Raw genomic sequence first — 14,114 nt, 5'->3', positions numbered from 1 at the left:
GTTTCATTTAATATTTAGTCCTTTCAGCTGGAAAACATTAATACATATAAATGATGCGATCTAAAGTGCATTTGAACAGCGGTGAAACACTTTCTTATGATGTGTTACATTCATACGAGCAGACAAAGAAGTTTGAAGTATGTTTGGAGCAGAAGAAATAGAAATAATCCTTGTGTAAATTGTCAGCTTTACACTAAGATGAAATGCTATTTCTAGCCATTTTACCTGCACATGTTACCAGACACAATCATATTTTTTTAATCAAGAAAATACACGTTGGATTATAATTAATTTTTTCTAGTAAGAACTTTGATATTAGGGCAAAAATCATATTCTTGATAATAATTTTTGTATTGTTTTCCTGTAAAAAAATTAAAAATCCTTAAAACAAGCTAAATTAGATTAATCTTGTTTTAGAAACAACACTGCTATTTATGTATATTTATGTTTTTTAGAGAATGTATTTTTAACATGTGTATTTTATCTTACTGTACTGGCAGAGTTTCTAGAGTCAACAGAAGTGAAAAAAATCTACCAGTGCTGAAGTAGTAATCCAAAGTATTTAGAATACGTTACAAATGACATTTTACTGCATTTATAATAAATTGACCTTAAAGTGGAACTTTGAGACAATCTTGAGCATTATATTAGGACTTAAGTTCTAAGTCTAAGGAACAAGAATGTGCTAAATGTTGTATAACCAAAATGCGTTGTGTGCCATGACACAAAGATGGCCGTCTTGTTTAAACCAAGTAAAATAAAAATAAAAAACTGGTGGTTTTGCAAAACCAATACACAGAGGTAATCACTCAAAATTTGTCTGGAAAATTACAAATGGTCAAGCAACCAACTTTACAATTATGGAATACTTGAAAAGGAATGACCCTGAGTGCAGTACATTTTGAGAATATTATAATCACATTATGAGAAATCCTGAGTCATGTTCATCGCAGGTGTGATGATTACTAATGCTGTTTGTGTTGGAAATGGGTTCATCTTCCTCCCTGTGAGCAGAATCGGTAGGGAGTCTTCGAGCATGGTGTAGAAAGTGTTCTCCATATCTTTCCTTCTCCACAGGACCAGATGTGCATTAGTAGACTTTCACGGAGGGAAAGATGCTTGCAATGTGCAAACTCACAGCAGAGAGAGAGAGACGGGAGTAAGTCATATAGAAAGAGACTGGAAGTGTGAGAGAGACTCAAAGAAAAAATTAGAGGACGTGTGAGACAAACTCTCACCATGGACTCGTATTCATGACATAAGAATGCCCACGTGAAATCTGCACACCCTTTTCACATTTTCTGACTTAACTGTGGAGTAAAGTCTGTAGTTCTGCAGAATGGATTTTTAAAATGGCAAAATATGTTCATACAGCTAAGAGTATTCTATTTGTAGCTACAACCAAATATGTAATAACGAACAAGCAAAGGGTGAGAAATCTTTATAACATCTTGAATAATGGCCATTTCAATTCTATGCATGCTATAATCCAGACTATGTTTATACAGCATTTGGCTAGTTTTTTTATGCATGCAGCTTTTATGGCCTCATATAAATTGAGACTACATGGAATATTTGTAGTTCAAAAAATGTATATATGTCACACTGCAGGACCACTTAAAATACACCAATTAAGGCACTAAAGGTGATAAAAAAATTATGGCTAAAAAGGCACCAAAATATATACTTTCCCTTATTTTTTCATATACATTTTAACATAAGTTGAGGTTCATTAAAAAAAGTCCTTGAGCAACGTTACACATGAACTTCCCAGGTGAAAATTTGTGCAGGTCCACACAGATGGATAAAAAGTGCTGATATTCCGCCATCGTACCACCCTGCCCTCCAATACAATTGCAAACAGCAATAAACAACATGTACTCCAAACCTTTATGACCTGTTGTCAATGTGAAGTTCCTCACATTCAGCATGAGTCAAGGCTTCTGAGCACTTTGATAACAAAAATTATTTTTGAAAGACAATGAAGAAACATGAAGTCACAATAGCAAACCTTTACTGTCCAGTGTGTAATGCAAAGATACTCTAAACTTCTCACCTGTCTTTCTTTTGAACAGCTCTACTATGAATATCTAAAAAGAACAAGAGTCCCACCAAAAGACACAGCAGGCGCTCTCTTATAACCAACAAGCTCCCTAAAGAGTGAGCACATGTTAACATGGACAAAAACATGTGGGCCGTTCATGATAATAGGGGGTCACAGTGAAAAAGGATGGGAGTCCTGTTGACGGTTAGGCTATAATGCCAGGAACCTCAAGTTAGGCACTGCTGGGAAAGGCGATGCCATGGCAACGTTTTTTTTTTTTTTGTGACAGGATGTTGCCCCAGACAATAGCTCAGCCTCAACTTTCCCACCAAATTCTTTTCTTTCGCATTGTCCTACCTCTTCGCTCTGAACATCACAACAAAAGCCAGCATTGCCAATTCAGTCCATTTATGAATCCTTCCAATGGTTTGTGCTCATGCAACTCTTATTTAAATTAGAGGAACTTTTAGAAATCTTGAATGAACTTTAGTGCACTTGAAAGAAAACAGAACAATGAACAATTCAGAAGAAAAAATAAAATAAGAGTGATATACCACAGAAACACTCTAGTGTTTAGTCTTGAGTAATGTCTTTTTCATGCACAAACCCATTTTAAACTGCAGTCCAGCACTTTGTCAAGTGACACACTTATGGTCAACGACACAGTCAATGTTTCTGCTCAGCACATTTAACTAACCACAGGGCTCCAGACTGCAACAAAATGGTCGCATTTTGTGACCGTTTTTCCTGCCAAGATAGAGGAAGATTGGCCAACACTGAAGTCGTACCAGTGCTACCGAAAACAAAACTTAGTCGCACTGGTACGACTTCAGTGTTGGCCAATCTTCCTCTATCTTTCGATCTCCGATTATGCGCTGCCGTTTTCTGTAAAGCAATATCAACCAGAAAGTGCATCACCCAGATCAATGGATAGAGCAGCGCGACCACAGAGCAGATGAGTTAACTTGAGTTCTCTTACGAGAGGTTCTCTCGTATTGCGTAAGCTAGCTTACGCTACAGGAAAGATTCATCTTTTCTGAGATATTGGAGCCAAAAAAATTATCCTTAATTTTGTATCATTTGTCAACGCAGTGCAGCAACTGCAGACCTTCAGCGGGCTAGCTAGCGAGCTCATTGGTTGCTCTGCGGCAACTGCTGCAGCCTATAGACGAACTTGGCCGAACTCGCGTCCAATGAGAGGCGTCCGCGCGCTTACTGCATCAAAGCCCGCCAAAATGGGCGTGGCTAGAGTGCATATAAGCGTAGTTCATAGGCTGGAACCCTGATTTTCATCTCTTCAGCGAAGCTCTTCGCATCTCTGAACTGGAAGCCGCGTCACCGTTCGAGGGGCATCTAGCAAGCTTGGACAGCGCTCGAAGAAGCCGGCCGTCTCCGCCACCTTCAGCCATCCTGCGAGCTACGCCATCCGGCAACGTATCCTTTTTTACAGCAAGCTAGTTCTTAACGAACTTCACAAAAGAGTAACGAGCGTCTTTTTTAAGATGCCTCGCACCATTTGCGCTTCATGCCGCGCCCCTCTCAGCGCCGGAGACCGCCACATCATCTGCGCTCTCTGCCTGGGACTGGGGCATGCAGAGCTCGCCCTCGCAGAAGTCTGACTTCTCAGTGTCAACATGGCGGCCGCCCTCGATCGCGCTCAGACAGCCGCCGCAGACCGCCATCTTGTAAAGAGCAAACATGCCTTATGTGTAGAAAATGTGCCCACAATCCAGCGTTCACCCCTACACACAAGCATTACACTTCCCGTGTTCCTATCAGAGCCCACTCACATAAAGCGAACACAGCCCGCTCAAGTGTTAGAGTCAATAAACGCGCCCACGAATCCGTGCGCGTGCCCCTTCTCTGGCCGCTCTGTCACACGACCAGCCTTATGTGTAGAAAATGTGCCCACAATCCAGTGTTCACCTCTACACACAAGCATTACACTTCCCGTGTCCCGATCAGAGCCCACTCACATAAAGCAGACACAGCCCGCTCGAGTGTTAGAGTCAATTAACGCGCTCACGAATACGTGCGCGCGCCCATTCTCTGCCCGCTCTGTCACACGGCCAGCAAACACTTCTCTGTATGTAAGTCCCGTGCCCGTGACTATGCTCGCGCATCACTTAACAGATGTGACTCTTTCCCCATTCACCTCAATCGGGAAGTCACTCACAGAACAGCCTGTCCCTGCTGTCTGCGAGCAGTCATGCATAAGCACAGTAAGCGCGCTCACACATTCTGTTCAGCGCGCTGTGTGCAGCAATCAGGGCGATTTGGCCATTCACCCTCTAGCGTTACGCTTCAAAGCGTGGGAAGCTATCCCAGGGATATCCAAATGGGTGTTAAGCACAATAAAACAGGGCTATTTGCTACAGTTTGATCGCCACCCTCCCCGCTTCAGAGCGCGGCTCGAAACTATTGTGAACACGGAAGCAGCCTGCATGCTTCGTTCAGAAATAGCAAACCTTCTGTGCAAAAGGGCCATAGAGAAAGTGCTGCCTTCGCTGAGTGAGTCGGGGTTTTACAGCCGTTATTTTCTTGTTCCCAAGAAAGACGGCGGCCTCAGACCAATATTAGATCTCAAGGGTTTGAACAAGGTGCTTGCAAAAAGACCGTTCAAAATGCTTACAATCAGGAAACTCCTCACGCATACGCGCCAGGGGGACTGGTTTATCTCTCTCGATTTGAAAGATGCCTACTTTCAGATTCAGATAAATCCCCGTCACAGGCCATTCTTGAGATTTGCCTTCGACGGCCAGTTTTATCAATGCACCTTACTTCCGTTCGGCCTGTCTTTAGCACCCCATACTTTCACGAAGTGCATGGATGCGGCGCTCGCACCCCTGCGAAGTCAGGGCTTGCGAATTCTGAACTATTTGGACGACTGGCTGATTATGGCACAGTCACATACGGAGCTTCTGTCTCACAGAACAGTTCTCCTCAGCCATCTGAACAGTTTGGGTCTTGCAGTCAATTGGACCAAGAGCTCACTACAGCCCAGTCAGGCAATTTCCTTCCTTGGAATAGAACTAGACTCCGTGGCAATGACAGCTCGCTTATCTACACAGCGCGCGCGCCGTGTTCAGCGACTAGCCGCGTCCTTTCAGATGAATAGCCTCACGCCTCTGAAAAAATTTCAGAGAGTGCTAGGTTACATGGCCTCAGCCGCAGCAGTACTTCAGCTGGGTTTACTGCGCATGCGCCCGCTTCAGCATTGGCTAAACACCCGCGCGTCTCGCCGGGCTTGGCCCACAGGCCGCCAGCCGATCAAGGTGACTCAGACCTGTATTTCAGCTCTGCAGCCCTGGACAGTGGCCGAATGGTATCAGCAGGGAGTGACGATGGGAGCTGTATCTCGCAGAAAAGTCATCTCGACAGACGCGTCCAACACGGGTTGGGGCGCGGTCTGCGAGGGCTCTCCGGTTTTTGGCCTATGGTCAGTTCAGGAAAAGCTCCTTCACAAAAATTGTCTGGAAATGATAGCGGTCGAGTACGCACTTGTGTGCTTTCTCCCGGTCATTCAGGGTCACCACGTCCTGGTCCGTTCGCACAACAGATCTGTGGTATCCTACCTAAACCGTCAGGGCGGTGTCAGATCCAGGAACCTCTTCCATCTGACGAAACGCATACCGAGTTGGTCCCAGTGCCACCTGCGCTCGTTGAGGGCGACGCACGTGCCAGGCCACCTGAATGACGGCCCAGACAGACTGTCCAGAGACAATATTCCTCCAGGGGAATGGTCCCTGTACACTCAAACAGTCCAGAAGTTATGGCGCATATTCGGCAGAGCAGATATAGACCTCTTTGCGTCAGAAGAGAACTCTCACTGCCCAATATTTTTCTCGAAATGCGAGGACGCGCTGGCCCAGGACTGGCCCAACCGCCCGCTTTACGCCTTCCCTCCCGTCTCGCTATTGCCACAGGTAATGCAGAGGATCAGGGAAACGCGTCACTCGGTGCTCCTCATAGCCCCGCGTTGGGAGAATCAGACATGGTTCCCGGAGCTTACGCAGCTGTCACTGACAGCGCCGTGGCCGATCCCAGTGAGAGCAGATCTCCTCTCTCAAGCTCGCGGCACGATCTGGCATCCCCACCCAGAGCGCTGGGCGCTGCACGCGTGGGTGATCAACGACTACCCGTCGCTCTGCCAGAAGGGGTAATAAACACCATCATACACGCTAGAGCCCCTTCCACGAGAAGACTCTATGCGTCAAAATGGTCTGTGTTTTCAAAATGGTGCACCGACAGAGACCTGGACCCACGGACATGTGGGGTGTTGTCGCTGCTCGTGTTTTTACAAGAGCTGCTGGATAAGGGCAGATCCCCATCCACGCTCAAAGTGTATGTGGCGGCCGTCGCGGCATTCGCTGAACCTCTGCACGGCCAGTCACTGGGAAAAAATGAGCTGGTCATCCGCTTCCTCAAGGGAGCTAGAAGGATGAACCCCCCGCGCCCCCCATCGGTTTCTATCTGGGATCTTTCTATAGTCTCGAAACTATGAAAGCCCCCCCTTTCGAACCGCTTCAATCCGTGGATTTGAAATACCTTTCACTCAAAACCGTTTTTCTGACTGCCCTGTCATCAGTCAAACGTGTGGGAGACCTTCACGCGCTGTCTGTCAGCGCTGCGTGTCTTGAGTTCGGACCAAGTGACTCCAAGGTCATTTTAAAGCCTAGACACGGCTATGTTCCCAAGGTGATCGGTACTCCTTTCAGAGCACAGGTCATTTCCATATCGGAGCTGCCAGCATCCGATAGCGAACGCGACGCCAATCTCCTTTGCCCAGTCAGAGCACTGAGATTGTATACTGCGCGCTCCGCCTCTTTCAGACGCTCTGAGCAGCTTTTCGTTTCGTTCGGAGGGCGCACCAAAGGTCTCGCCGCCTCGAAACAGACACTGTCTAGATGGATAATGGACGCTATTGCTGCCGCATACGCGTCAAAAGACCTGCCATGCCCGTTGGGCATTAGGGCTCACTCAACTAGAGGCATGGCCTCATCGTGGGCATGGTCCAGCGGGATTTCCATTCACGACATATGTGTGGCTGCGGGCTGGGCTTCCCCCTCCACCTTTGTCAGATTTTACAATCTGGAAGTGCCCGCCCTGCAGGCAAAACTACTAGCGGTTTAATACGCTACAGCTCCCCTGGTGAGCTGCGCTGATGGGACTCATTCCACACAGACCGGCACCGCCGATCTGTCGTTCCCTTCCCACTATGTGCTTATGTATTACACACACTGGCCCGCACTCTTGCCGGCCAAATATTATTTCCCCACTCACAAGGGCTCTCCCAGGTCCCCCCACCCCCGGGGCTCATGCAGTGGATGCTTGGCGCGCACGGCGTTGACAATGGGTTCCCGTAGCGTAAGCTAGCTTACGCAATACGAGAGAACCTCTCGTAAGAGAACGAATCGGTTACCTAACGTAACCTCGATTCTCTCTAGATGAGGGAACGAGTATTGCGTAGCCGGCCGTGCTCGCGCCACGAGCGACTTTCACTTCAGTCAATGAAAACCAGGGTTCCAACCTACGAACTACGCTTATATGCACTCTAGCCACGCCCATTTTGGCGGGCTTTGATGCAGTAAGTGTGCGGACGCCTCTCATTGGACGCGAGTTCGCCCAAGTTCGTCTATAGGCTGCAGCAGTTGCCGCAGAGCAACCAATGAGCTCGCTAGCCCGCTCAAGGTCTGCAGTTGCTGCACTGCGTTGACAAATGATACAAAATTAAGGATAATTTTTTGGCTTCAATATCTCAGAAAAGATGAATCTTTCCCGTAGCGTAAGCTAGCTTACGCAATACTTGTTCCCTCATCTAGCGAGAACCGAGGTTACGTTAGGTAACCGATTCATTCTCAACCATGGCATATTTTTGCTTGTGTACTGAAAGCAATGATAGACTATACAAACTCACTTTACATATTACAAACACTCCCCCAAACGGTAATAGTACTTTATGTGGGCATTATAATGTGATTGGAATTTGAAGTGTACAATAATCACAGCTAAAATAACCATGGTTAGATCAAATAACAAATCAGACGATTATTGCGACAGGCCTATCTAGGATAACCCTTTCATTAGCCTTTGACACCTCTTATGAGTTAAAGTAATCTCACCTGGGATTATAGGGGGAATTAAACCACAGCCTGCAGCCAGCAGTGGCAGAGATGTTAAAACAACACACCATAACCTAGGGACATCTCTAAATGAACTACAGAGAGATTAGTGCAGAAAAAAGTTCCCTTCCAGAAATTAAACCCCGCAGCCTTTCATACAATGCACCACTACTTCCTTCACACTCCATTAAGCAGAATGGGTTTTGCTAGCTGAGATACACTTGATAAAAGCATCTCAAAGAAGAGCGAGCTATGGGACAGTTAGACATCATTGGGGAACAGATCTCAAACAAGTAACTGCGTGTGTCAATCTCAGCCTGAGATACCGATAAAGCCGTTACCAGACAAAAATGTGAAGGTGTCAAAACAGGAGACCACACCCACTTGCAAGAGTTAGAAGGACAAGTCTAGACTCACCTGCAGACGAGGGTGGCAATGATGACGCACCAGGCAGTGCAGCAGCAGTCTGCATTGGGCTGCTCTTCGCTCTTCTTGCGGCGGCAGCACAGCCAGCACGAGTAGAAGAGGAGGAAGAGGAGGTCCAGAGCCAAGCATGCCAAAGCTATGCCGCCCAGTAGCAGGATGGACTACAAGAGAGGACGTGAGAAAAGACCACAGGTCAATGAGTGCATTTACATTCAAAAGCAATACGCTTGGGATGAATATAAAAAATCTGCTTATTCAAGAAAACCGACAACGTAAGACAACCGTGTTTACATGAGATTTTAAATAAACCAATTATTCCCTGCTTTTAATGTAAAAATGTAAACAGGCATGCGCACAACACATTGCATAACTGGAAAGAATCATGTGTTTACATGCAGAGCAAAATTGGAGTAATGGGTAAATATGTATTTAGGATAATCGTTTTGTGCTTAACCCGTTTATTTCCACTATATGTTTTTTAAGCATTTACATAACCATATACATTGCTGCATTATTAAGCATAATCGGTTTAGGTACTTTCAAAAGAAAAATACAGCAATGCCCCAAACACATGCCAATGACTGAGTCCAGGATGTTTCGTTGGGCCGGTCTGGATGCTAAAAAAAACATGGCAATGTTCATAAAGTGTTGGCTCTGTGGTTCTGTATACAGTTTTCTGGGAAAGTTTTATATATAAATGTCCATCCACATTAAGCTGGAAAACAGGAAAATACTATTAACATCAAAAACATACAGAATACACATCATTGTATGGGGCCATCTTTTTTTTTTTTATAGGATTTTTTATAGAATATTATGAGCCAAATTCAAACAACTGTGTCACAGTATGTGTGCTAATCACTGGGTCCATGGCTCCAACAATTAATTGAACACAAAATTATACTACCCTTATGTTACACATTAGCTGTTGTTCCACCATGAGGCCAAAAGGTTCTTGTAAGATCTGGACTTGTTGACATGATTACAGTTACTTTTTCCACTGTGGTACTGTGGAATCAGGATTGGAACGGACTGACTGGGCAAATGACCAATAGTGAATGGCCATGTCACTGCAGGTGTTCCACCAGCACAGTTTAGTAGAAATTTGTAACCATAACATAATGAACCATGCTCAATTGGAAATGCTACTGGAACCATTACTCACCATGTTCAGAATGTTACGCCCAATAACAGAAAAGCAATATTTACAGAGCAATAACCATATGACAGCACATTTGAATTATTCATTTTGTTTCTCAACTCAAAATATCACAAGATTATTAGTGGTGACTGATCATTTCAGCTTTCTGACCTACTTCACCTTAGGTTTTATGATTCTTTGGTTTTTATAATAAAGACAAACCTAATAACAGACACCTCATAACTGTTCTTTTTAAAATTGTAAACTGTGAGTGGGCCGCTCTAAGCTGAATCTCCCACTGCTGCTCACATGTCAAATCACCTGCAGGGGAAGTTTGGTGTATAATGAGGTCAGAGCTATTCTCGGTTAAGACACACACTCTGACAATCTTGTTGTGACAACCACACAGGGATTAAGTACTTTAAGAGCATCAAATTCCTCAAAACTGAACCAGTTCTAGTGTCCCTGATTTCCAGGGGACAAGCTCAAATACAGAGGCCCATGATGGCCTGCGATTGACAAGTAAATCTCCATGGCCACACAGAACTTTCATGTAAGCATTTAAAAATCTCCCAAATTGCAAAGTTTCCATACGGCTTTCAACTTGTGCCAAGTTGTCTGTCAAGCTCAACATGTGATTGTAGGAGAGCTGGGAAAACCATTGTGTCAGTTCAAAAGAGCCAGAGTAGAAGTTTTGGCTCAACAAGTCAGACTGGAAGACCACGCAAGTCTTAAAAGCACATTTAGTAATGCTATATGGGCATTAGCTGTAGGATTACTAAAAACTGTATTTCACCAACAGCCACGTTGCCCAATTCTTTTAAGTCGGCATCACACTAGCCGATTTTTTAAATGATTTTCAGGTGTGCAGTTCATTAACAATCGCCAGATAGGCAGAGAGAAATTAAGCGTGCATTAGCATCTCTCAGTGGAAAGTCATTATTCACTTGAAACTGGGAATTCCCTACTGAGTTGAAGGGGAAGTATGTAACATTTTGATGTCAAAATACTTTTGACTATCCTAGTTTATTGTTCATTGACAACTAAAAGTAAGACATTTGTGGGTTTACCTCCCCCAAAAGTATAAACACTGAACCTCTCAGTCACTATAAAAACATAGATGTTTATATTTTGAAGGGCCCGCTCAGCCTCAAACATCTCTTTCTAGCTCAACATATAGTGTGAGTTTGGGGCATGGCTACTTGTGTCAGTTGGGAGAATATGAACAATCATGGCAGACATGTACAGAGAAAAAAATAAATTTAGCTTTGCCAAAATGTATTTTTTTCTCTGTACATGTCTGCCATGATTGTTCATATTCTCCCAACTGACACAAGTAGCCATGCCCCAAACTCACACTATATGTTGAGCTAGAAAGAGACTTTTTGGCAAAGACTTGCTAAAAGACACAGAGACAGAATGGAGTGAAACCAGAGTGAATTTTGGTGTCACATTTACAAGGAGGAGGACATTGAGGGTGTTTTTGAGGTTTGATGGAGACACAGAACTTGCTGAGTTGCTTTTCGACAGGTAAGCTACACTCAAATTAGCTCATTACTGTCAAGTTTCAGATAAATTCATAAGATGCTCTAAATATGTATTATTAAGCTTAATAATTACCAGAAGAACCATCCAACATCATTAATACATAATACATTCCTACATAATGGTTCCAGCAATGGAAAAGCACACCAAAACTGTTCTAAAAAAATTGTTCTATCGCCAAGGCGGGGTCATGTGTTCTCGTCAAGTGACCAATGAATTTCTTCTTTTACTGAAGAACTGACAAGTAGTCAAGCAGATTTGAATATTTTCATAGCACTCAACTGCATATCATCACAAACACTGATTGAAATCCATAGTGGTTCTGTCACCAAGCGTTTTTTTCTGCCCTTTTTTCCTTCACTAACATTACAGTAGACACCGGGACAAGGTGGTTTCAGTCCAATTGCAAACAAACTCTGGAGCGGTTAGCTTGTGGATAGACAAACAATATTCCTATAAAAACCATGAACATACCTGTTGGATATGCAAAGAAGAAATCTGTAGGTCAGCTCGTCACTGTGATTTATCATCCAATTCCGGATATAGCCTTTTGGCAACTATATTAGATGTTAAATAGTTTCAAGTTTAAAATGCAAGTTATTTAATAATTCCTAAGGTAATTTTAGCACAATCACATCTCTCATCAGGAACTATATGTGTGTGCATGAGAGGGGGAGGGAGGGAGGGAGGGAGGGAGAGACAGAGAGAGAGAGCTCCATGACAGTAAAGGTACTCTTCAATGCTGAAAAAAATGCAAAAGAAAATAATGACAGATAAAAATAACCACAATGGAAATTTTACAATTCTAGCCTAAAGTATATTTTGATTTTGATGTGAACGCTCAGCGTTTGCGTACAGCCTGTTATAGTGTACTTCATATGACTGTTCGTGCATACACAGGCGGTTGGTTGATTCTCGCCAAGACTGCTATGATAAACCGGACATAGTTTAGACCTATAAAGATGCCTATATATTCCTTCAAACTGGAGTTATAGAACTCCAAAAAAAGAGGTATCTCCTGACCTGCCCACACACGTGTTCTCACCTCCGTCTTCTGTTGTTTACTGCCGATTATATATTCTTCTAGCACTTCTTCATGACAACAATGGCTCACATGTGAGTGTTGCCACCTTGTGGACCCACTAATTTGTGCAAATAATTCCAGCCACATGTGCATTCTGTACGTTCAAATATGTGGGATTAGAAAAATCGGGCTGCACATGTTCAGTGCTTAAGCAATCTGCTGATGACGAGATGTATGTCACGTGGATGCTCAAAAGGGTTTCCCAAACACTCTTTGCATACTGCACACAAAAATGGCAAGTTGCTTGAGATTCTATAGAAGTTCTAATCTGAATATGCAACTTAAGTATCAGTAGGTTTGCAAGGTTATGTCAAAAATCATAACTGTTGACTATTGCCAATGATATTGTAATTGTGATTATTACTGTCGAATAAAAGATTAAATTACCATGACATCCCAAATTAGGCAATTGGGTGGTTCTTTGGAGTAACAGATTTCAATGGTGGATATTTAGTAAATGAAATGTATGTTATAAATGTAAATAAGTAGTAAATGTAGTAAAAATGTTTGTTAATGTCGGGCCTAATTAAAGTTTTTTTAAAGGGATATCTATGGTATAGACCAATTATATAAAGGTTCTTTCTGAACCACTGTTAAAACAAGTATTTACTTGATTCAATACGTCTGTGTGACATGAAACAGGTTGATAAATACACATCCCTACACATTTAACACACATAAAATCAAAAACTACCATCAGAGATGCAATACATTTTGATCTACATACAGTCAACAATATGACATACTTAATATTCAAACTTATTAACAGCCGATTTAAATTGATCGAGTTACTTGGTACTAGGGCTGGGCAATATGACTGTATATATCGTGGCAATGATAAAAAGTGTCAGTCGATAGAGATTTTGCTATATACTGTAGTGCACACTCACCTAAAGGATTATTAGGAACACCATACTAATACTGTGTTTGACCCCCTTTCGCCTTCAGAACTGCCTTAATTCTAAGTGGCATTGATTCAACAAGATGCTGAAAGCATTCTTTAGAAATGTTGGCCCATACTGATAGGATAGCATCTTGCAGTTGATGGAGATTTGTGGGATGCACATCCAGGGCACGAAGCTCCCGTTCCACCACATCCCAAAGATGCTCTATTGGGTTGAGATCTGGTGACTGTGGGGGCCATTTTAGTACAGTGAACTCATTGTCATGTTCAAGAAACCAATTTGAAATGATTCGAGCTTTGTGACATGGTGCATTATCCTGCTGGAAGTAGCCATCAGAGGATGGGTACATGGTGGCCATAAAGGGATGGACATGGTCAGAAACAATGCTCAGGCAGGCTGTGGCATTTAAATGATGCCCAATTGGCACTAAGGGGCCTAAAGTGTGCCAAGAAAACATCCCCCACACCATTACACCACCAACACCAGCCTGCACAGTGGTAACAAGGCATGATGGATCCATGTTCTCATTCTTTTTACGCCAAATTCTGACTCTACCATCTGAATGTCTCAACAGAAATCGAGACTCAGACCAGGCAACATTTTTCCAGTCTTCAACTGTCCAATTTTGGTGAGCTCTTGCAAATTGTAGCCTCTTTTTCCTATTTGTAGTGGAGATGAGTGGTACCCGGTGGGGTCTTCTGTTGTTGTAGCCCATCCGCCTCAAGGTTGTGCGTGTTGTGGCTTCACAAATGCTTTGCTGCATACCTCAGTTGTAACGAGTGGTTATTTCAGGCAAAGTTGCTCTTCTATCAGCTTGAATCAGTCGGCCCATTCTCCTCTGACCTCT

The 14,114-nt window shown here is 43.6% G+C and overlaps 1 protein-coding gene across 2 annotated transcripts in view; it reads right to left on the bottom strand.

Moving 5' to 3' along the window:
- LOC127647818 (protein tweety homolog 3-like) overlaps positions 1-14,114 on the bottom strand; it is an 82,043-nt gene that overhangs the window by 43,441 nt on the left and 24,488 nt on the right. For both annotated transcript variants that reach the window (XM_052132295.1, XM_052132294.1), the window contains exon 2: positions 8,584-8,753. In XM_052132295.1, coding sequence (XP_051988255.1) covers positions 8,584-8,753 — 170 coding nt within the window. The remainder of the gene's footprint in view (positions 1-8,583; positions 8,754-14,114) is intronic.

Source organism: Xyrauchen texanus, chromosome 8, assembly GCF_025860055.1.
Source record: "Xyrauchen texanus isolate HMW12.3.18 chromosome 8, RBS_HiC_50CHRs, whole genome shotgun sequence".
Taxonomy (NCBI): Eukaryota; Metazoa; Chordata; class Actinopteri; order Cypriniformes; family Catostomidae; genus Xyrauchen; species Xyrauchen texanus.
This window is presented reverse-complemented; position numbering and strand designations above follow the sequence as displayed.